This window comes from Dipodomys merriami, unplaced genomic scaffold, assembly GCF_024711535.1.
Source record: "Dipodomys merriami isolate MVZ:Mamm:240054 unplaced genomic scaffold, mDipMer1.0.p SCAF_38, whole genome shotgun sequence".
Taxonomy (NCBI): Eukaryota; Metazoa; Chordata; class Mammalia; order Rodentia; family Heteromyidae; genus Dipodomys; species Dipodomys merriami.
In genome coordinates this window covers 8,944,881-8,965,627 of record NW_027205381.1, presented here as the reverse complement: position 1 = coordinate 8,965,627, position 20,747 = coordinate 8,944,881, and the positions used below count along the sequence as shown (strand labels likewise).

The 20,747-nt window shown below is 40.8% G+C and overlaps 1 protein-coding gene across 3 annotated transcripts in view; it reads left to right on the top strand.

Moving 5' to 3' along the window:
- The window catches only part of CUNH11orf54 (chromosome unknown C11orf54 homolog), a 37,393-nt gene extending 17,217 nt beyond the window's left edge, over positions 1-20,176 (top strand). For 2 of the 3 annotated variants that reach the window (XM_069989515.1, XM_069989516.1), the window contains exons 6-9: positions 1,839-2,015; positions 3,632-3,781; positions 13,907-14,023; positions 17,431-20,176. In XM_069989515.1, coding sequence (XP_069845616.1) covers positions 1,839-2,015; positions 3,632-3,781; positions 13,907-14,023; positions 17,431-17,604 — 618 coding nt within the window. In that variant the 3' untranslated portion in view covers positions 17,605-20,176. The remainder of the gene's footprint in view (positions 1-1,838; positions 2,016-3,631; positions 3,782-13,906; positions 14,024-17,430) is intronic. The other variant, XM_069989517.1, reaches the window with a different exon arrangement.
- Positions 20,177-20,747: the final 571 nt, after the last annotated feature.

Here is a 20,747-nt window from a genome sequence, read left to right as displayed (position 1 = left end):
TTTTCTGCTTATGTGGTACTGAGGAATTGAACCCAGGGCCTCATGCATGCAAGGCAAGCACTCTACCACTGAGTCACCTTCCCAGCCCGATCTGAGATTCTTATCTCCAGTTAACCACCAGAAAACTGAAAGTGGTGCTGTGGTTCAAAGTAGTAGAGTGCTAGCCTTGAGCAAAACGAGTTCAGGAACAGCATCCAGGCCCCAACTTCAAGTCCCACGAACGACAGAAATAATAAATGAAAGAACAGCCGGGCGCTGGTGGCTCACGCCTGTAATCCTAGCTACTCAGGAGGCTGAGATCTGAGGATCGCGGTTCAAAGCCAGCCCGGGCAGGAGAGACCGTGAGACTCCTATCTCCAATAAACCACCAGAAAACCGGAAGTGGGGCTGTAGCTCAAGTGGTAGAGCGCTCGCCTTGAGCTGAAGAGCTGAGGGACAGCGCCCAGGCCCAGAGTTCAAGCCCCACGGCTGACAAAAAAAAAAAAAAAGAAAGAAAGAAAGAACAAGGGCAAAGGAGGGAAAACAATATAAATATTTACAAAATGTTTATATTAGAGTTCCATAGTGATAAAGTATATGTGATAACTAACTTATAAGGAGGAAAAATGTATAAGTTTCAGAAGTTTGTTTACTCCCATTTTTTTGGGGGGGGGAGGTCAGTTCTGGGCATGAACTCTGAGCCTGGGTACTGTACCTGAGCTCTTCAGCTCAAGGCAAGTGCTCTACCCCTTGAGCCCACAGCGCCACTTCTGGTTTTCTGGTGGTTTATTGGAGATAGGAGTCTCATGGACTTTCCTGCCCGGGCTGGCTTTGAACCGCCATCCTCAGATCTCAGCCTCCTGAGTAGCTAGGATGACATGTACCGGTGCCCAGCTAGTCCCATTTCTTAGAGCAAGAGGTTCATATTGGAGCAAAGCTGCTTATCCTGTGGGGACCAGGAATTAGAGACAGACGATAGAGACAGAGACAAGGAGAGGTCACTAATATAACAAAGCCTTTCCCACACCACCTATTAAGCTATGAATCCATACGTGGATTGACTAATGAGATCAGAGCCCTTATAATTTAATCATCTCCCAAAATCTCCAACTCTGAACCCACTGTACTAGGCCCCAACCCTCAGGATACAAGGGCACTTAATTTCCAAACTATAACGTTCCTTGCGTTTTGTACCTAAAGATAAGTACTTCATATTTCATATGGTTTTGTTTATGTTAAAAAAAATACTTAAAATAAAATGTCCTAAGTCTAAGACAAAATATTCTGCTATATTATTTAAGGTATTTTCTAGCCAGGTGCTGGTGGCTTACACTTGTACTCCTAGCTACTCAGGAGGCTGAGATCTGAGGATGATGGTTCAAAGCCAGCCCAGGCAGGAAAGTCTGTGAGACTCTTTATCTCCAATAAACTACTCAGAAAAAGCCAGAAGTGGCTCTGTGGCTCAAGTAGCAGAGCACTAGCCTTGAGCAAAAGAAGCATAGAGATGTCTCTCTCCTCTCTATGAGAGCATCCACACTCCGTTAATGGCGTCCTTTTCTTTCTTTGAGGAAAGATCTCAAATTTTTACACTCCAAGGTCTTCCCAGAATACTATAAAGATTTGGTTCATATAAGGATGAACCTATTCAATACCTTTCTGCTTGTGTTGTTTGTTTATTGTCTGTCTGCTTGCTTGCTTGCATGCTTATTCAATAAAGCTCTGCCAAGTTTTCTTACCATTAAAAAAAAAGAAGAAGCTGCTTAAGGACAGCGCCCAGGCCCTAAGTTCAAACCCTAGGACTAGTCAAAAAAAAATACTTTCTAAACAGGGATTTACTAATTGCCTTTTTTTCTTTTTAGTTTATTCCAGTTATACAAACAGAAAGTGAACACAACCCTCCTGTGAACCGAAGTTACTTTGCATGGATTAACCCTGTAGATGGAGGGTGCCTGCTAGAGAAATACAGTGAGAAATATCATGATTTTGGATGTGCATTACTGGCTAATCTTTTTGCCAGTGAGGGCCAACCTGGCAAGGTGATTTTTGTATAGAATTTTGTACAGGATACAGAATTCTACTTGGATCAGCTGCACTGTACATTGATGAAAGTGAACTAAGCAACTCAAGGGCAGCAAAGGGAGGGAGGGAATGAGAAAGAGGGAACAGCTTACACTAAGCAAACAGGAAGAGATGTATACATCACCTGATTTGGAAAAAAAATAGCTGTAGTGTCAAAGTTTGTAGAGTCCATAGCTTTATAGACTATGATAATGACAATGTACCTTGTGAAGGTTAAAATGTGTTTGTGACTTTAAGTATCACTATCCCACAATATTGTGAAGTTTATGTAATCACTTAAACTCGATAAAGAAAGAAAAAAGAGAATTCTAGCTGGGTGCTGGTAGCTCATGCCTGTAATAGTAGCTACTCATGAAGCTGAGATCTGGGGATCACGTTTCAGTCAGTCTTGCCAGGAAAGTCTGTGGACCCTTATCTCCAATTGACCAGAAAAAAAAAAAAAGTAGAGCTGTAGCTCGAGTGGTATTATGCTCACCTTGAAGAGCTCAGGGACAGCACCCAGGCCCTGAGTTCAAGACCCAAGACTGACAAAATAAAACAATTAAAAACAAGGAAAATCGGTGCTCTACTTCATATTTTCTTTCTGTGAGTATGCAAATAGATAGTGGTAGCATTTCTAAAGGCTCACTTTTTGTAAATACAGACAGCTGAAATGAATTAAGAAAAGTAAAAATACCTAATAAACATAATGAAAACTTTTACAAGACATGAGAAAGCATCTTAATTACTCCCTTATGCTCAGTTACCAGTGATTAACCTTTATGCCAGGAAATTCTCAGCTATTTATCACCATGACATATATGGTCATTCTCTAGAATTCAGTATACCATGAATAATTACAGGCTCTTGCCTGTAATCCTAGCTACTCAGGAAGCTGAGATTCATGGTTTGAAGCTAACCTAGGGATGCAAAGCCTAGACTCTAAAAACAGCAGAAAGCCAAAAGGGGAGATGTTGTTCAAGTGTGATGTTCAAGGAACATCAGCCATGAGCAAAAAAGCCATATGAGAGCAGTAAGTGGTAGTTGGCACAAAATTTTTAAAAAGGATCAGATACTAGTGGTTCATGCCTAGATACTCAGGAGGCTGAGATCTGAGGATCATGGTTTGAAGTCAGCCCAGGCAGGAAAGTCCATGAGACTCATCTTCAATTCCCCACCAAAAATCTGGAAGTAGAGCAGTGGCTCAAGTGGTAAAGCCCTTCCTTGAGCAAAAAGCTCACAGTTCTCAAGCCCTGAGTTCCAGCTTCAGGATTGGCATACACAGGAGGGAGAAATGGAGGGAAATGGAGGGAAAAAAAGGAAGAAGGGAGGAAAGGAAAAGACATTATTTAAAGTTACATGTTTGTATGTATGTATATATATATATATATATATATATATGCACACATATACATGTAATGTGTGTATGATTAATTAAGAAGTGTTTCAGAGGATTGAGACATCTCAACTCAAACTTGGATGCACTGAACAAATAAGAATATTTTCTTGATGGCACTTAGATAATGCTACATCTAAGTAGTTAATCACATGTATTTTGACAGCTTACTGATGTGCTTATTTGTGTTTCCTGTAGGTCATTGAAGTAAAAGCCAAAAAAAGAACTGGACAACTTAACTTTGTGACTTGCATGAGACAGGCTCTGGAAGACCATTATGAAAACAAACCTGTAGGGATGGGAGGCACTTTCCTAATTCAGAAGGGAAAAGTAAAGGCTCACATTATGGTAAGAGCTCAGCGTGCATTACATGATTGGTGTGTGTATGTACACATACTCACTACCTTAGAATTTTTAAATATTTATATCTCTAAAGACACTTTTGTTGAAAATTTGAATATAAAAATAGACATCAGGGGCTGGGAAGGTGGCTCAGTGGTAGAGTGCTTGCCTTGCATTCATGAGGCCCTGGGTTCGATTCCTCAGACCACATAAGCAGAAAAAGCTGAAAGTGGTGCTGTGGCTCAAGTGGTAGAGCACTAGCCTTGAGCTGAAGAGCTGAGGGACAGTGCCCAGGCCCAGAGTTCAGGCACCATGACTGGCAAAAAAAAAAAAAAATAGACATTATATTGTGAGAAAATGCGTAGTGAAACTATTGCAATTTTCTTTTATTTTTTATCTTTTTTTTTTTTTTTTTTTAATTTTTTTATTGTAAAGATTCTATACAGAGTGTTACAGTTACATGAGTGGGGTAATGAGTACACTTCCTCTTGAACATTGTTACCCCCTCCATTGTTTTCTCCCTACCGTCCCCTCCCTCCCTCCCTTCCCCAAGGTTCTTTTTTTTTTTTTTGATTGTGATTAAGTGATTACTTAATTTCTGGAAATTCACAGTATTGTGGAATAATGATGCTCATTTAAAGTCACACGTTCATTCTAACTTTCCTGGAGCAAATTGTCTATCACAGTCTGTAATATATAACGGTGTTCATATGTTATATACCATACACGTGATCAGCAGCATGGGGATATTTAGTAGTGGTTCAACCAGATGAGTGGGAGTTCTTTGTTTCTTAAGTCCTGTTAGTTTTGTCATATCACCTAACATTTTGGATTTATCATCCGCTTATCAGGGAGACCATGTACTGTTTGTCTCTTCATTCTTGGCTTACCTCGCTCAACATGATTCCTTCTAGCTCCATCCATTTCCCTGCAAATGCCATTATTTTGTCATTTCTAATGGCTGCATAATATTCCATTGTGTATAGATACCACAATTTTTGGATCCATTCATCTGTGGTGGGGCATCTAGGTTGTTTCCATATCCTAGCTATTGTGAACAGTGCTGCAATAAACATGGAGGTGCACGTGTCCTTGTATATTGGTTCCTGTTGTTCAGGGTAGATGCCTAGAAGTGGTATGACTGGGTCGTAAGGGAGGTCAATCTTTAGCTTTCTAAGGACCCTCCAGACTGCTTTCCAAAGTGGTTGTATGAGTGTACATTCCCACCAGCAGTGTAATAGCGTTCCTCGTTCTCCACATCCCCTCCAGCATTTGTCGTTGGCTGATTTGTGGATGTGGGACATTCTGACTGGGGTAAGGTGGTATCTCAGGGTTGTCTTTATTTGCATTTCCTTCACCACCAGGGATGATGAACATTTCCTCATGTGTTTCTTTGCCATTTTTATTTCTTCATTTGAGAAGTCCCTCTTTAGTTCCCTTGCCCATTTAGTAATTGGTTTGTTAGGTTTGGGAGGGATTAGTTTCTTGAGTTCCCTGTATATACAGGATGTTAACCCCTTGTCTGATATATTGCTGGTAAATATTTTTTCCCAATTAGTTGGTTGTCTTTCTAGCTTGGTTGCGATAGCTTTATCTGTGCAGAAGCTTTTTATTTTAAGGTAGTCCCATTTGTCGAGTCTCTCTCCAATTTGTTGTGACCCTGGGACTCTGTTCAGGAAGTTCCTTCCTGTGCCTATTAGTTCAAGTGTCTCTCCTACTCTGTCCTGCAGTAGTTTCAGAGATTCAGGTTTAATGTTAAGGTCTTTAATCCATTTTGAGTTGATGTTGGTGCATGGTGATAGGCTGGGGTCCACTTTTAGTTTTCTGCATGTGGCTGCCCAGTTTTCCCAGCACCAGCGGTTGAAGAGGCTGTGTTTCTTCCATTGTATGTCTTTGGCTCCTTTGTCGAATATCAGCTGGCTGTAGGCCTGTGGATTTATTTCTGGATCTTCTATTCTGTTCCATTGGTCTTCGGGTCTGTTTTTGTGCCAGTACCATGCTGTCTTTGTTATTATAGCTCTGTAGTAGAGTTTGAAGTTCGGCATGGATAGCCCTCCCATATTGTCTTTATCCCCTAGAATTGTTTTGGCTATTCTAGGTCTTTTGTTGTTCCATATGAATTTTTGGACTGTTTTCTGTATTTCAGAGATGTACGTCATTGGAATTTTAATAGGAATTGCGTTGAATTTGTATATTAGTTTTGGAAGTATTACCATCTTTACTATATTAAGTCGGCCTATCCAGGAGCATGGGAGGTCTTTCCATTTCCTAGTGTCTTCTGCAATTTCTTTCTTTAACTTTTTATAGTTCTCATTAAATAGTTCTTTTACATCTTTGGTTAGGTTAATTCCTAAATATTTTATTTTTCGGGAGGTTATTGTGAATGGGGTTGCTCCCTTTATTTCCCTCTCTTCCTGTACATTATCAGTGTATAGGAAGGCAACTGATTTTTGTGGGTTTATTTTGTATCCTGCTATTTTGCCAAAGTGATTTATGATTTCTAAGAGTTTGGGGATGGAATTTTTGGGATCTTGGAGGTATAGTATCATGTCGTCTGCAAAAAGGGATAGTTTAACTTCTTCTTTTCCTATGCGGATCCCTTTAATGTCTTTTTCTTGCCTTATTGCCCTGGCTAAGGGTTCTAGGACTATATTGAAGAGGAGTGGAGACAGTGGGCATCCTTGCCTTGTTCCTGATTTTAGGAGAATTGGTTGTAGCTTTTCCCCATTAAGTATAATATTGGCTATTGGTCTGTCATAAATGGCTTTTATTGTTTTTAGAAATGTTCCTTCTATTCCTATTTTCTCCAGAGCTTTTAGCATGAATGAATGTTGAATTTTGTCAAAGGCCTTTTCTGCATCTGTAGCGATAATCATGTGATTCTTGACCTTGGCTCTGTTGATATGTTGGATTACATTTATTGACTTACGTATGTTAAACCATCCCTGTGTCTCTGGGATGAAGCCTACCTGGTCATAGTGAATTATTTTTTTTATGTGTTTCTGGATTCTGTTAGCTAGAATCTTGTTAAGGATCTTTGCATCTGTGTTCATCAAGGAGATTGGCCTGTAATTCTCCTTTTTGGTTGGGTCTTTGCCTGGTTTGGGGATGAGTGTGATATTGGCTTCGTAGAATGAGTTTGGGATAGCTCCTTCCTTCTCTGTTTCTCTGAAGAGCTTGAGGAGTATGGGTATTAGTTCTTGTTTGAAGGTCTTATAGAATTCTGCTGTGAATCCATCTGGTCCTGGGCTTTTTTTTGTTGGAAGACTTTTGATAGCTTCCTGTATCTCATTATAGGATATTGGCTTATTTAATTGGTTAACTTCTTCTTTGCTCAGTTTGGGCAACTTGTATTTCTCTAAAAATGCATCCATTTCTGCCCGATTTTCTTCCTTTAGAGAGTATAGCTTTTGAAAGTAGTCTGTTAGAATTGTTTGGATATCTTGGGTACGTGTGGTGATGTTTCCCGTGGCATCCCTAATCCTATTAATATGGGTTTCCTCTCTTCTTTTTTTAATTAATCTAGCCAATGGGCCATCAATTTTGTTTATTTTCTCAAAGAACCAGCTTTTTGTTTGGTTTATTTTGGTTATGGTTTTCTGATTTTCTAATTGGTTAATCTCTGCTTTTAATTTGGTTATCTGGCTTCTTCTAGTAGCTTTAGGTCCCATTTTTTCCTGTTTTTCTAGCTGTTTTAATTGCAACATGAGATTATTTACTTGGTCTGTCTCCATTCTCTTGATGTGGGCACTGAGGGCAATAAATTTGCCCCTCAGGACTGCTTTTGCTGTGTCCCACAAGTTTCTTTGTGAGGTGTTTTCATTTTCATTGAGTTGTAGGAAATGCTTTATTTCTTCTCTGATCTCTTCTGTTATCCAGGCATTGTTAAGGAGTGTGCTGTTCAATTTCCATGTATTGGAGAAATTTCTGCGGTATGCTTTGTTATTGAGAGCTAGCTTGATTCCACTGTGGTCAGATAGGATACAGGGGATTATGTCGATCCCTTTGTATTTGCTTAAGTTCCTTGCATGAACTATGATATGGTCTATTTTGGAGAAAGTTCCGTGAGCTGCTGAGAAGAATGTGTACTGTCTTGTTTTAGGGTGAAATACTCGGTAGATGTCAGTTAATTCCGCTTGCAGTATGGCCTCTCTTAATTCGGTAGCTTCTTTGCCAATCCTCTGGTTGGTAGACCTGTCCTTTGGTGAGAGTGGTGTGTTAAAGTCTCCTAGTATTATCATATTGGGATCTATTTTATTCTGTAAGTTTGAGAGCATTTGTTTGACATATCTGGGTGCACCAATATTTGGGGCATATAAGTTGATGATGGTTATATCCTCCTCTTGGATTGTTCCCTTTATTAATATGTAGTGTCCGTCCTTGTCTTTCTGTACTGATTTTAATGAAAAGTTTATTTTGTCAGATATCAGGATAGCTACACCTGCTTTCTTACTGGGGGCGTTTGATTGGTAGATCCTTTTCCACCCCTTCACTCTGAGTTTGTTTGTATGTTTGGCTGAGAGGTGGGTCTCCTGAAGGCAACAAATGGATGGGTCTTGTTTTCTTATCCAGTCCTCAGTTCGTTTTCTTTTAATTGGCGAATTCAGCCCATTTATATTAAGAGAAAGTATAGAGAGATGCATTGTTGTCCCTGCCATTCCGTTTTCCTAAGTTTTTCTTTTTTCCTTTCCTCCTGTGCTTGCTCAGTTAGACTTTGAGTAACGCCTGTTTGGGGCAGGCCCCAGTTCCTGGCTGCTTTCTTCAGGTTGTGTCCCCCCTCTTAGAATTCTTTGTAATGCTGGCTTAATGTTTATGTATTCATTTAGTTTTTCTTTGCTATTAAAAGTTTTCAGTTCTCCATCAAATGTGAATGCTAGCTTTGCCGGGTAGATCAGTCTGGGTTGGCAGTTATTGGCTCTCAGGGCTCGTATGGTGCTTTCCCAGGCTTTTCTTGCATTCATTGTTTGTGTGGAGAGATCTGCAGTAATTCTTATTTTTTTCCCATTGTAGTATAGCTCCTTCTTCATTTTTGCTGCATGCAGGATTGTTTCCTTATTATTCAGATCTATCATTTTTACTATAATGTGTCTAGAAGTGTTTCTCCTGGGGTCTTGCTTGTTGGGTGTTCGATAAGCTTTTGTGATGTAGTTAAGATGGTCGTTTTTGAGGTGGGGAAAATTTTCATTGATTATATTGTTAAATAGGTGGTGCATTCCCTTGCTCTGGAATTCCTCACCTTCGTCCACTCCAATTATGCGAAGGTTAAATTTTTTAGCATTATCTGCTTGCTCTTGAATATCCCTTTGGTTTAATTTGAGTAATTTTTCCATATCTGTCACTTTTTGGTCCAGTTGGTGTATTCTGTCTTCTGTATCTGACACTCGACCTTCCATTTCATTCACTCTGTTGACAGTGGCTTCTATTGTGGTTTGCATGGAGGAAATGGATCCCTTTATGGATTCAATGTTGGTTCTCAGAGTACTGATCTCACCTCTCAATGAGGTATGCATTACCTCTAATTTGGCGTTTATCTCACTTCTTATTGAGGTTTGTGCAGCTTCTATTTTTGCATGCATCTCTTGTTTGATACCCTGTATCTCTTTGGATAGTTCATCCTTGTGCTCTTTCAATTTCTGATAAATTTCTCGCTTTATTTCTTGAGTCATTGCCTCCAGCAACCCTTGGAAGTAGTCTTTGTCTTCCATTCCTGCTTTGCTCCCACTGGGGCTCTCCCCTGTGTGGCTGCTGGCTTTTGAGGTGAGCTTGCTGTCCTGGGTGGTAGTAAACCTTGTGATTTTTCTCTGTGATTTTCGCATGGAGGTTCAGGAGACTGCTCTTCGATTTTGTTTTGGTGTGTCTGTCTTTGCTTGGTTGCTGATTCTGTATTGGTAGAGAGAGTCTGTGCCTGATCTGGGTTCTGTTGGGAGCCTATTTCCAGCTGCTATTCTGACTTACTTAGGATTCTCAGCTCTCTGCTGTAGATTGCTGGCAGTTCCCGCCTTTGGAAGGGTTGAGCAGCCTAGACTGCTTGTGTTTGCTCCTACGGGTGCTCTTGTGAAGAACAGATGCTCTGGATGCACTCTCCCAAATGCTGGAGTCTGCTATGGGCTCCTGATGTGTTTTTGTTTGTTTGTTTTGGGCTGGTTGTGGGCTTGAACTCTAGGTTTGGGTGCTGTCCCTCAGCTTTTCAGCTCAAGGCTGGCACCCTACCGTTTGAGCCACAGCACCACTTCTGACCCTTTTTGCTTTTGTGATGCTGAGGAATCAGATCCAGGGCCTCATACATCCAAGACTATCACTCTATTGCTGAGCCGCCTTAACAGTCTGAGCTCCTGCTTACTATCAGGTGCTGGCAGCCTGTGTTGCCCAATTCCCAGTCTAGGGTATATGGGTGGAGTTTTGGTGGGGTTTGGGCTTCTCTTGTCCTGGTCCCCGCTCAGACAGCTTCTTCGCGGTACCTCTGGGGCCCGAGTGGCCCCGCCGGGTCGTTGCGATCGTGATCGGGCGGGCGGGTGGGTGGTCTGCAGACAGTTCCCTTTGCGCGCTGCTGGCGGTTTTGGCGGGATGGAACCTCTCTGCTCGGGTGGAGAGTGCCGGGTCTTTGCGATCGCGATCGGGCGGGCGCGCTGCTGGTGCCGAGCGGCTTTGGCGGGATGGAGCCTCTCTGCTCAGGTGGAGAGTGAGGGGTGGGGGTGGGATCCTCGTGGAGACTCCTGGCTGGTAGGCTTCTCTGTTCCTGGCGATCCGCTGTTCTGTAAACCAGTACCTGGTGATCTGAAAGCGGCCCCCTGTGTCTCTTGGGGCTCCCGCAGCCCCCGCCGGGCCTGCTGGCCGGCGGCTTGGCGCACTGCCGCGTGGCCAGTAAAGGTTGGGGGAGGGGTCTTCGCTTTTCTTCTGAAATTCTTCTTTTCCTCTGTTTCTTTTTTGTTATTCTCCGCCTCTGGTTTTTCTCTGAGTGTTCGTCTTTTTGTTGTTGTCGGTCTCTTGGGGGGATTAAGCGTTGGAGCTCGAACTCTCTTTTTGGTTGGAGAGAGCTGTGGCGTTTCCCTACTGCCCCGTCGCCATCTTGGTCCCCCCTCCGCCTATTTTTTATCTTTTAATCTTCAAATGATTGTATAAAGGATTTACAATTTAACATGCCCATATATGTATCTATCTAGTGCTTCTTGATCAGTGTCACCCCTTCCATCTTTTCCCCTGCCTACTCTACTACTCCTCCCCAGGCTCATATATTTCCATTTCTTCATCAGATATGTACATTGAGTATTACGACTGTATTTGTCCACCATTCCCTTTTCCACTCATTTACAAGTCCCCTCTCACTACCTCTCCCCCTACAATGTTTATATTTCAATATGCTTTTTCTTTGCTGATGCTTTAGTTGACCCAGTGTCTCACTCATGCTAGGTAAGTGTTCTATCACTTGAGCTATGCACACTATCCTTCCATTTTTAATTATTTGTGAACAGGCCATATCTTCCATAGTGGCTGCACCATTTTACTTTCAGCAATGCACAAGGGCTTCAGTTTTTGTACATTGTAGCCAATACTTGTTATTTAAAGTTTTTATGGGGCTGAGAAAGTGGCTCAGTGGTAATGTGCTTGCCTTGCATGTCTGAGGCCCTAGGTTCAATTCCCACCACATAAGCAGAAAAAGCTAGCCATCCCACTGGGTTAAAGTAATATCTTACTGTCACTTCAAGTTTAATTTTCCTAATGATTAGTGATTTTTAGTATCTTTTAACATTATTTTCATTTTTACTAATTTTTTAAAGATGTTAACATAAATCCAGGCACCAGTGAATTACCCCTGTATTCCTAGCTAGTCTGGAGTCTAAGATGTGAGTATCCAGGGTGAAAATCTATAAGGAGAGAAAATCTATAAGACTCTTATTTCCAGTTAACCATCACATCAATAAGTCAGAAGTAGAAACTGTGACCCACATGGTAGAGTGCCAGCCATAAATAAAATAGCTAAGAGCAAATGTCTAGGCCCTGTATTCAAGCCCCAGAACCACACCCACACATACGTACTTATAAATAACATAGAAAACCACACATTTATGGGGATTTGATCCATTATATCATGTTTAAATTAGCTTAAATGTATTTGACAAGACAGTAACCATTATGGATTAAACATTCAAAATCCATTTTTGTAGCTTTGAAAAATATAGTGTATTATCATTATTATTATATTTATATTATATATTTTTATATTATACTATCATTATTTTTAGTTCACCAGAATTTCTTACTCTATCTAAATAAAACATATTATCAGTTAATCAACTTTACCCAGCTATCCTTCACTCATGGAAATCATATTTTGCTTTCAACTTCTTTTTTTTACTGATGAGCTTTTTTACTGTCGACTGGTGCTGTACCACTTCTGGCTTTTTGGTAGATAACTGGAGATAAGGGTCTCATAGACTTTCTTGCCTGGACTGGCTTTGAACTGGGATCCTCAGACCTCAGCCTTCTGAGTAGCTAGGATTACAAGCATGAGCCACTGGCACCCAACTTTTAGGTTAGTTTTCACCCTGGATACTCACATCTTAGACTCCAGACTAGCTAGGAATACAGGAGTAATTCACTGGTGCCTGGATTTATGTTAACATCTTTAAAAAATTAGTAAAAATGAAAATAATGTGAAAAGATACTAAAAATCACTAATCATTAGGAAAATTAAACTTGAAATGACAGTAAGATACTACTTTAACCCAGTGGGATGGCTAGCTTTTTCTGCTTATGTGGTGGGAATTGAACCCAGGGCACCCAACTTTTATTCTCTTTTTTTTTTTTTTTTCAAAAAAAAATTTTTATTAACAAATATTACTTATACAAAGGGGTTTCATTGTGACATTTCCATACATGCATACAAGATACCCCTTCAATCTCACTCCTGGATTTAATCCAAATCCCCACACGCCTAGAAAACTTACTAAACATTACGATCAAAAGCAGAGAGGCGCCTGGCAGTGATGGCTCACATTTGTAATCCTAGCTACTCAGGAGCCAAAAGTGGTGCTGTGGCTCAAGGGATAGAATGCTAACCTTAAGCAAAAGAAGCTCAGGGACAGTGCCCAGTCCCTGAGTTTAAGCCCCAGGGCTTACACAGACACACCATAAAAATACTTATTAGAGGCTAGGAGAAAAAGAGAGAAAAAGATAGTAATTGATTCAGCCTTTCATTTATTCCTAAATTTTAGTTTATACAAATTAGATTTTTTCTTTCTTCTTTTTTTTTTTTGGTGCTAGTCCTGGGGCTCGAACTAGTATATAGAGTCTCTCCCTGAGCTTTTCAGCTCAGAACTAGTACTTTACCACTCTAGTCACAGTTCCACTTAATGGATTTTTTTGGTAGTTAATTGGAAATAAAACTCTCACTGAGCCAGGTGGCTCAAGCCTATAATCGTAGCTAGGAGGCTAAGATCTGAGGATTATGAGTTAGAAGGTAGCCAGGCAGCAAAGTCTATGAGACACTTATCTCCAATTAACCACCAGAAAACCAGAAGTGGATTATGGCTCAAACTGGTAGAGCACTAGCCTTGAGCAAAAAAAAGCTCAGAGCCAGCACCCAGGCCCGAAGATCAAGCCCCATGACCAACAACAATAACAACAAAAGTTGAACTGACTTTTCTGCCCAGGTTTGGCTTGGAACTGTGATCCTCAGCCTCCTGAGTATCTCGGATTACAGGCGTAAGGTACTAGCTCCCAATAATTCACTAACTTTTTGAAAACTTAGGTATAATAATAATAAGACCAGCCAGGGGCCTGTCATCCTAGCTACTCAGGAGGCTGAGATTGAGGATTGCCATTCAAAGTTGGCCAGCGCAGGAAAGTCCATGAGACTCTTATCTCCAATAAACCACCAGAAAACCGAAAGTGGCGCCGTAGCTCAAATGGTAGAGAGCTGGCCTTGAGCTGAAGAGCTGAGGGACAGCAGCACTCAGGCCCACTCAAGCCCCATGACCGACTAAAATAATAAAAGAAGAAGGAGGAGGGGGTGGGGGAGGAGGAGGAAGAGGGCTTAAAAGTATAACTGAATCAAATTATGCCATTATAAAAAGAACTTTAATTTTCAATGATACACCATATTTTTACCTCTTTCATGATTTGTTGTTACAGCCTGCAGAATTTTCCTCCTGTCCACTGAACTCTGATGAGCAGGTGAATGAATGGCTGAATTTTTATGAGATGAAGGCTCCTCTGATTTGTCTTCCAGTTTTTATCTCCAGAGACCCAGTAAGTTTTTGCTGTCTTTTATATTACAGTGTACTATAGTGATGGCTTGATGTTAGAATTTAGGCACTTTTTTTGTTTCTGCTATTTAAGGACTAAGATAAGCTTTACAATGTTCTTGAAAGATAAGGCTTCCTTCCCTGAGTCAGACAGATTATACCTTTGAGAAAGTGCAGCAACAAGATTTTCAGTAAGACCTAAAGCCATGCCATGAAATAGTAGAAACACAACTAGAATCTATTGCTTCTATCTTAGTTTGTGTTTATGTTCTAATTCTACACACTGAATAGAAATGAATATAGACCAGCCAGGTGCTGGTGGCTCACACCTGTAATCCTTGCTATTTAGGAGGCAGATCTGAGAATCATGGGTCAAATTGATCCCAGGCAGAAAAGTCAGTGAGACTCTTATCTCCAATTAACTACCAAAAGGCCAGAAGTGAAGCTGTGGCCCAAACACTAAATATCAGCCTTGAGCAAAGAAGCTAAGGGTTAGCATCCAGGCCTTGTGTTCAAGCTCCAAACAAACAAACAAAAAGCTTTTTTTATGATCTAATAAGCAACTATCTCAAAGCTATATTGTTGAGTTTTAAAAAAATATGTAGAACCATGTGTAGAGACTACTACAATTTGAGTGCAAAGGGAAAAAGTAAATATTTCAGGAAAGATAGGTAAGAAACTACATATAGCCGGGCGCTGGTGGCTCACGCCTGTAATCCTAGCTACTTAGGAGGCTGAGATCTGAGGATCCCGGTTCAAAACCAGCCCGGGCAGGAGAGACCGTGAGACTCCGATCTCCAATAAAAACCACCAGAAAACCGGAAGTGGCGCTGTAGCTCAAGTGGTAGAGCGCTCGCCTTGAGCTGAAGAGCTGAGGGACAGTGCCCAGGCCCAGAGTTCAAGCCCCACGACTGGCAAAAAAAAAAAAAAAAGAAACTACATATATTTGTTGTGTGAAAGGAAAGGAAATGAATGTTAAAGTTAGGGAAGGGATCATTTTACTGAAGGTATCCTTTGATTTCTGGAATCATGTGCTTGGATTGCCTATATTTTAAAATACACAGATGTAGCTAAGTGCTATAATGCCTACATATCAGCACATAGCCCTTGGTTCTGCCAAAAAAAAAAAAGAATGAGAAATTTAAAAATATTGCTGCTTAGTGGCAGAATGCTTGCTTAGCATATGTGAGGCCCTAGGATTGATGATCAGCACTACAAAAGAAAAATAATAATAATTCTTGGCATAGGGCTGGGAAGGTGGCTCAGTGGTAGAGCACTTGCCTTGCATGCCTGAGGCCCTGGGTTCAATTCCTCAGCACCACATAAGCAAAAAGAAAAAAGCCGGAAGTGGTGCTGTGGCTCAAGTGATAGAGCGCTAGCCTTGAGCTAAAGAGCTGAGGGACAGTGCCCAGGCCCTGAGTTCAGGCCCCACGACCGGACCCAAAAAAAAAAAAAAAATTCTTGGCATGGTGGTGCATACCTATAATCCTAACACTTAGGAATTAGGGATAAGAGAATCACAAGTTCTAGACCAGAGCTACATTAAGACCCTGTTGTATACAAACAATGTACACCAAAAAAAAACTTTTGTAATGTAAATGAAAATAAAACTTTTTAAACAACAAAGAAATATTTCTGGTACTGCTTTTGAACTCAGGGCTCCAGCACTCACTACACAAATGCTATACCACTTGAGCTGAGTCCCCAGCGCTTATAGCTTTTGTTATGTTTTGAATAAGGCCTTTACTGGTTTTGCCCAGGCTGTCTTGATCTTCAGTTCTGGCTTCCTACATAACTAGGATGACGCCTTCCCCAGCACATCTAGCTTTTTACTGGTTAAGATGGGGAGTTTATGGGCTTGGATGTAGCTCATTGGCAAAGTGCTTACCTAGCAGGTGCAACACTCTGGGTTTAGTCCCCAGGGCCAAAATTAAATAAACAAATAAATAGATAAATAAATAAGGTGTTGATTGAGAAATTTTTGCTATAGGCTGGCTTCAAACAATGATATTCCCAATCTCTGCCTCTTGAACAGTTAGGATTACAGACATGAGACATTACACCCATGTCTTCTTAAACAAATTCTAATCAGAGTAATTAAGAGTGCATGATAAGAGGCTGGGATGGTAATTACTAAATGGGCAAGGGAACTAAAGAGGGACTTCTCAGATGAAGAAATAAAAATGGCAAAGAAACACATGAGGAAATGTTCATCATCCCTGGTGGTGAAGGAAATGCAAATAAAGACAACCCTGAGATACCACCTTACCCTAGTCAGAAAGTCCCACATCCACAAATCAGCCAACGACAAATGCTGGAGGGGATGTGGAGAAAGAGGGACCCTATTGCACTGCTGGTGGGAATGTACACTTATACAACCACTTTGGAAAGCAGTCTGGAGGGTCCTTAGAAAGCTAAAGATTGACCTTCCTTACGACCCAGTCATACCACTTCTAGGCATCTACCCTGAACAACAGGAACCAATATACAAGGACACGTGCACCTCCATGTTTATTGCAGCACTGTTCACAATAGTTAGGATATGGAAACAACCCAGATGCCCCACCACAGATGAATGGATCCAAAAATTGTGGTATCTATACATAATGGAATATTATGCAGCCATTAGAAATGACAAAATAAGGGCATTTGCAGGGAAATGGATGGAGCTAGAAGGAATCATGTTGAGCAAGGTAAGGCAAGAGCAAAGAGACAAACGGTACATGGTCTCCCTGATAAGTGGATGCTAAATCCAAAATGTTAGGTGATACGACAAAATTAACAGGACTTAAGAAACAAAGAACTCCCACTCATCTGGTTGAACCACTACTAAATATCCCCATGCTGCTGATCACATGTATGGTGTATATGTGTACACCATTATATGTTATAGACTGTGATAGACAATATGCTCCAGGAAAGTTAGAATGAACTTGTGACTTTAAATGAGCATCATTATTCCACAGTACTGTGAAATTTGGGAAATTATGTAATCACTTAATCACAATTAAAAAAAAAAAAAAAAAGAACCTCAGGGAAGGTAGGAAGGGAAGGGATGGTAGGGGGAAAACAATGGAGGGGGTAACAATGCTCAATAGGAAGTGTACTCATGTACACTTGCTCATGTAACTGTAACCCTCTGTATAGTATATTTACAATAAAAAATTAATTAAAAAAAAAAGAGGCTGGGATGGTGACTCAGTGGTAGAAGGCTTGCCTTGCATGCATGAGGCCCTGGGTTCGATTCCTCAGCACTACATAAACAAAAAAAGCCAGAAATGGTGCTATAGCTTAAGTGGTAGAGCACCTTGAGCTGAAGAGCTGAGGGACAGTGCCCAGGCCCAGAGTTCAAGCCCCATGATTGAAAAAAAGAAGAGTGCATGCTAACAAGTTACTTCTCTGTTGTCATAGGGGTTTGATTTGCGACTGGAACACACTCATTTCTTTAGTCATCATGGAGAAGGTGGACATTACCATTATGACACTACCCCAGACACTGTGGAGTATCTCGGCTACTTCTCACCTGCCCAGTTTCTCTACCGAATTGATCAGCCAAAAGAGACCCATTCATTTGGGAGAGATTAAATCTGCTAATGCCTGTTTAGAAAAATCAACTATTAGATTAATCAGCTTGTTAATTGATATCAATATAAAATCCAATAGAAATTGTTTCTGCTATAATCCTATTTTAATAGTATTTGAAAGGAAGAGGTATATTAACATAGATTACTTCATAGTTTGTCTGAAAGAATCTACTGGGACCAAAGATATGTAATTGACATTTATTTTCTTTTTCATGTACTCATTTTATTGAATCAACATCAATTTTTTGTTCTTCAGTATCAACAAAGTCTAGTTTATGTTTACATCTCAACTATGAGCACAAACAAGAATCATGGTAAAAGGAATCATATAGTCATTAATAATGATAATAATTACTACTGTCTGATAGAAACATGTCTGAGTAACATTTAAAATTTCAAGTTAAAAAATAAAATTTCAAGTTAGTCTGACAACTAATACACAGATTATTTTCAAGCTTTAGGAAACATTCAGTGTTTCTACAATTTTTTTGGGGGGGTCCAGTCGTGGAGCTTGTACTCTGGGCCTGGGCGCTGTCCCTCAGCTCTTCAGCTCAAGGCTAGTGCTCTACCACTTGAGCCACAGCATCACTTCCGGCTTTTTTCTTTTTGCTTATGTGGTGCTGAGGAATCGAACCCAGGGCCTCAGGCATGCAAGGCAAGTACTCTACCACTGAGCCACCTTCCCAGCCCCAACATTCAGTGTTTATAAGATGGGTGCTTGTTGAATCTTTGTACTTAATTTTAAAAATCCACTAGAAATCAGAATATAGTTGTTGTTGTTTTTTTTTCATGGAACAGTGAGCAGTGGGTAGCTTTCACTCTTTCTGTGAATTTGCCTTTCACAAATATTAGCAAAAAGTTGGTTAGCTGTGATTCTTCCCGTATTTCTTTTTTCTTTTTTCTTTTTTTTTTTTTCTTTTTTTTGTCATTGTGGAGCTTGAACTCTGGGCCTTGGAGCTGTCCCTCAGCTCTTGAGCTCAGGGTGAGCACTCTAGCACTTGTGCACAGTTCCACAATGCCACTTTCTGGTGGTTAATTGGAGATAAGAGTCTCACGGTCTCTCCTGCCCGGGCTGGCTTTGAACTGTGATCCTCAGATCTCAGCCTCCTGAGTAGCTAGGATTACAGGCGTGAGCCACCCGCACCTGTCAATTCTTCCCTTCTCGTGATTGCCAATCAGAAGCAGTTTGTACCTTACTGGTTGTTTGCAAGAAGGGGGAGGATGAGAATCAGCATCAAAATACATAGATGTTGGGCTGGGAATGTGGCTTAGTGGTAGAGTGCTTGCCTAACATGCATGAAGCCTTTGATTCAATTCCTCAAAACCACATACACAGAAAAAGCTGGAAGTGGCACTGTGGCTCAAGTGGTAGAGTGCTAGCCTTGAACAAAAGAGTGCAGGGATATTGCCCAGGCCCTGAGTTCAAGCCCCAGGACTGGCAGAAAAACTGTAGATGTTGCCATGTCACATACTGTATTTTTCAGTGAGATTGTTGCTCAACATGAATCATTGTCTACATGAAGTTTTAAAAATCACATTTTTTTTTTTTTTTTTTTTTTTGTCGGTCGTGGGGCTTGAACTCTGGGCCTGGGCACTGTCCCTCAGCTCTTCAGCTCAAGGCGAGCGCTCTACCACTTGAGCTACAGTGCCACTTCCAGTTTTCTGGTGGTTTATTGGAGATAGGAGTCTCACAGTCTCTCCTGCCCGGGCTGGCTTTGAACCGCGATCCTCAGATCTCAGCCTCCTGAGTAGCTAGGATTACAGGCGTGAGCCACCAGCGCCCGGCCTAAAAATCACATTTTTTACCATAATTTTCCTTGCTATTCTGTGTGTTTGTGTGTCTGTGTACATCTGTGTACACTTATTGCAGGCTTGAACTCAGAGGGTAAAGAGGCTGTACATTCATTCCACCTTTTTTTTCACTGTTGTCACTCTATCACTTGAGCCACAATTCCATTCTAGCTTTTTGCTGGTAAATAGGAGATAATCTCTCTGACTTTCCTTCCTGGATTAACTTTGAACCTTAGTTCTCAGACCTCAGCCTCCTAAAAAACTTAAGATTAAGGTGGGAGTGCCCAGTCCCAGAGTTCAAGCCCCACGACCAACAAAAAAAAAAATCAATTCGGGCTGGGAAGGTGGCTCAGTGGTAGAGTGCTTGCCTTGCATGCATGAGGCCCTGGGTTCAATTCCTCAGCACCACATAAGCAGAAAAAAGCTGGAAGTGGCGCTGTGGCTCAAGTGGTAGAGCACTAGCCTTGAGCTGAAGAGCTGAGGGACAGTGCCCAGGCCCAGAGTTCGGGCCCCACGACTGGCAAAAAAAAAAAAGATTAAGGTGGGAGCCACTGATGCCTGATCTTAATTTTCTTTATATATTAATCACTAGCCAGAATTCAATTTTACACTCTTGCTAATGTCAACAATGTGTTAATTTAGGAACAATATAGTATTAAGCATATAATCTTCAAATAATGTACTTGGATTGTTTTGAATGTTATTTCTAATATGGATTGTAAACAAAATTTTCAAGTGTTATTTTAAAATAAGCATTAATTTAAAACAAAGAAATGAATAAAAATTTATATCTTGATATTGTTTCTTTTTCTATTTTGCCTTCTGACAAAAACAATACTAGTATTATTTTAAGAAGTATTTGTTGAACACTTATCCTGCATTCTGAAGTGTAAACTTATTGACACCAAGCTGTTTGCTCACCATTGTAGCCATAATACCTTTAACAGTGTCTGGCCAGCCACTCAATAAATACTTGTTAGAGGAAAAAATTATGGGATGCAGCTGGGGGTCTGTCATGGAAGAGACAATAAGTGTATGTGCATACATATTATATACATATAAAATATATATAATACACATTTGGCACTAAGGACTATAAAGAGAAATCAGGGCATGGTCTGTAAAGAAGGATTCTGTTTTGTTGTGACCATCCCACACTAAGACACCTTGTATTCTCTAATTTGGTTTAGATATTGAGACTAGTGAAGACCTTGGAGGTCTGGCTCAGTTGGTGCAGCCAGCCATAACAAGAAAGTAGAGTATGAGGCTAAGGCCAAGTCACTGGCACAATTAAAAAGTAAAGGTTTTCAAAACTGATGATACACACACCAACAGAGTATTCCTCATGCTAGG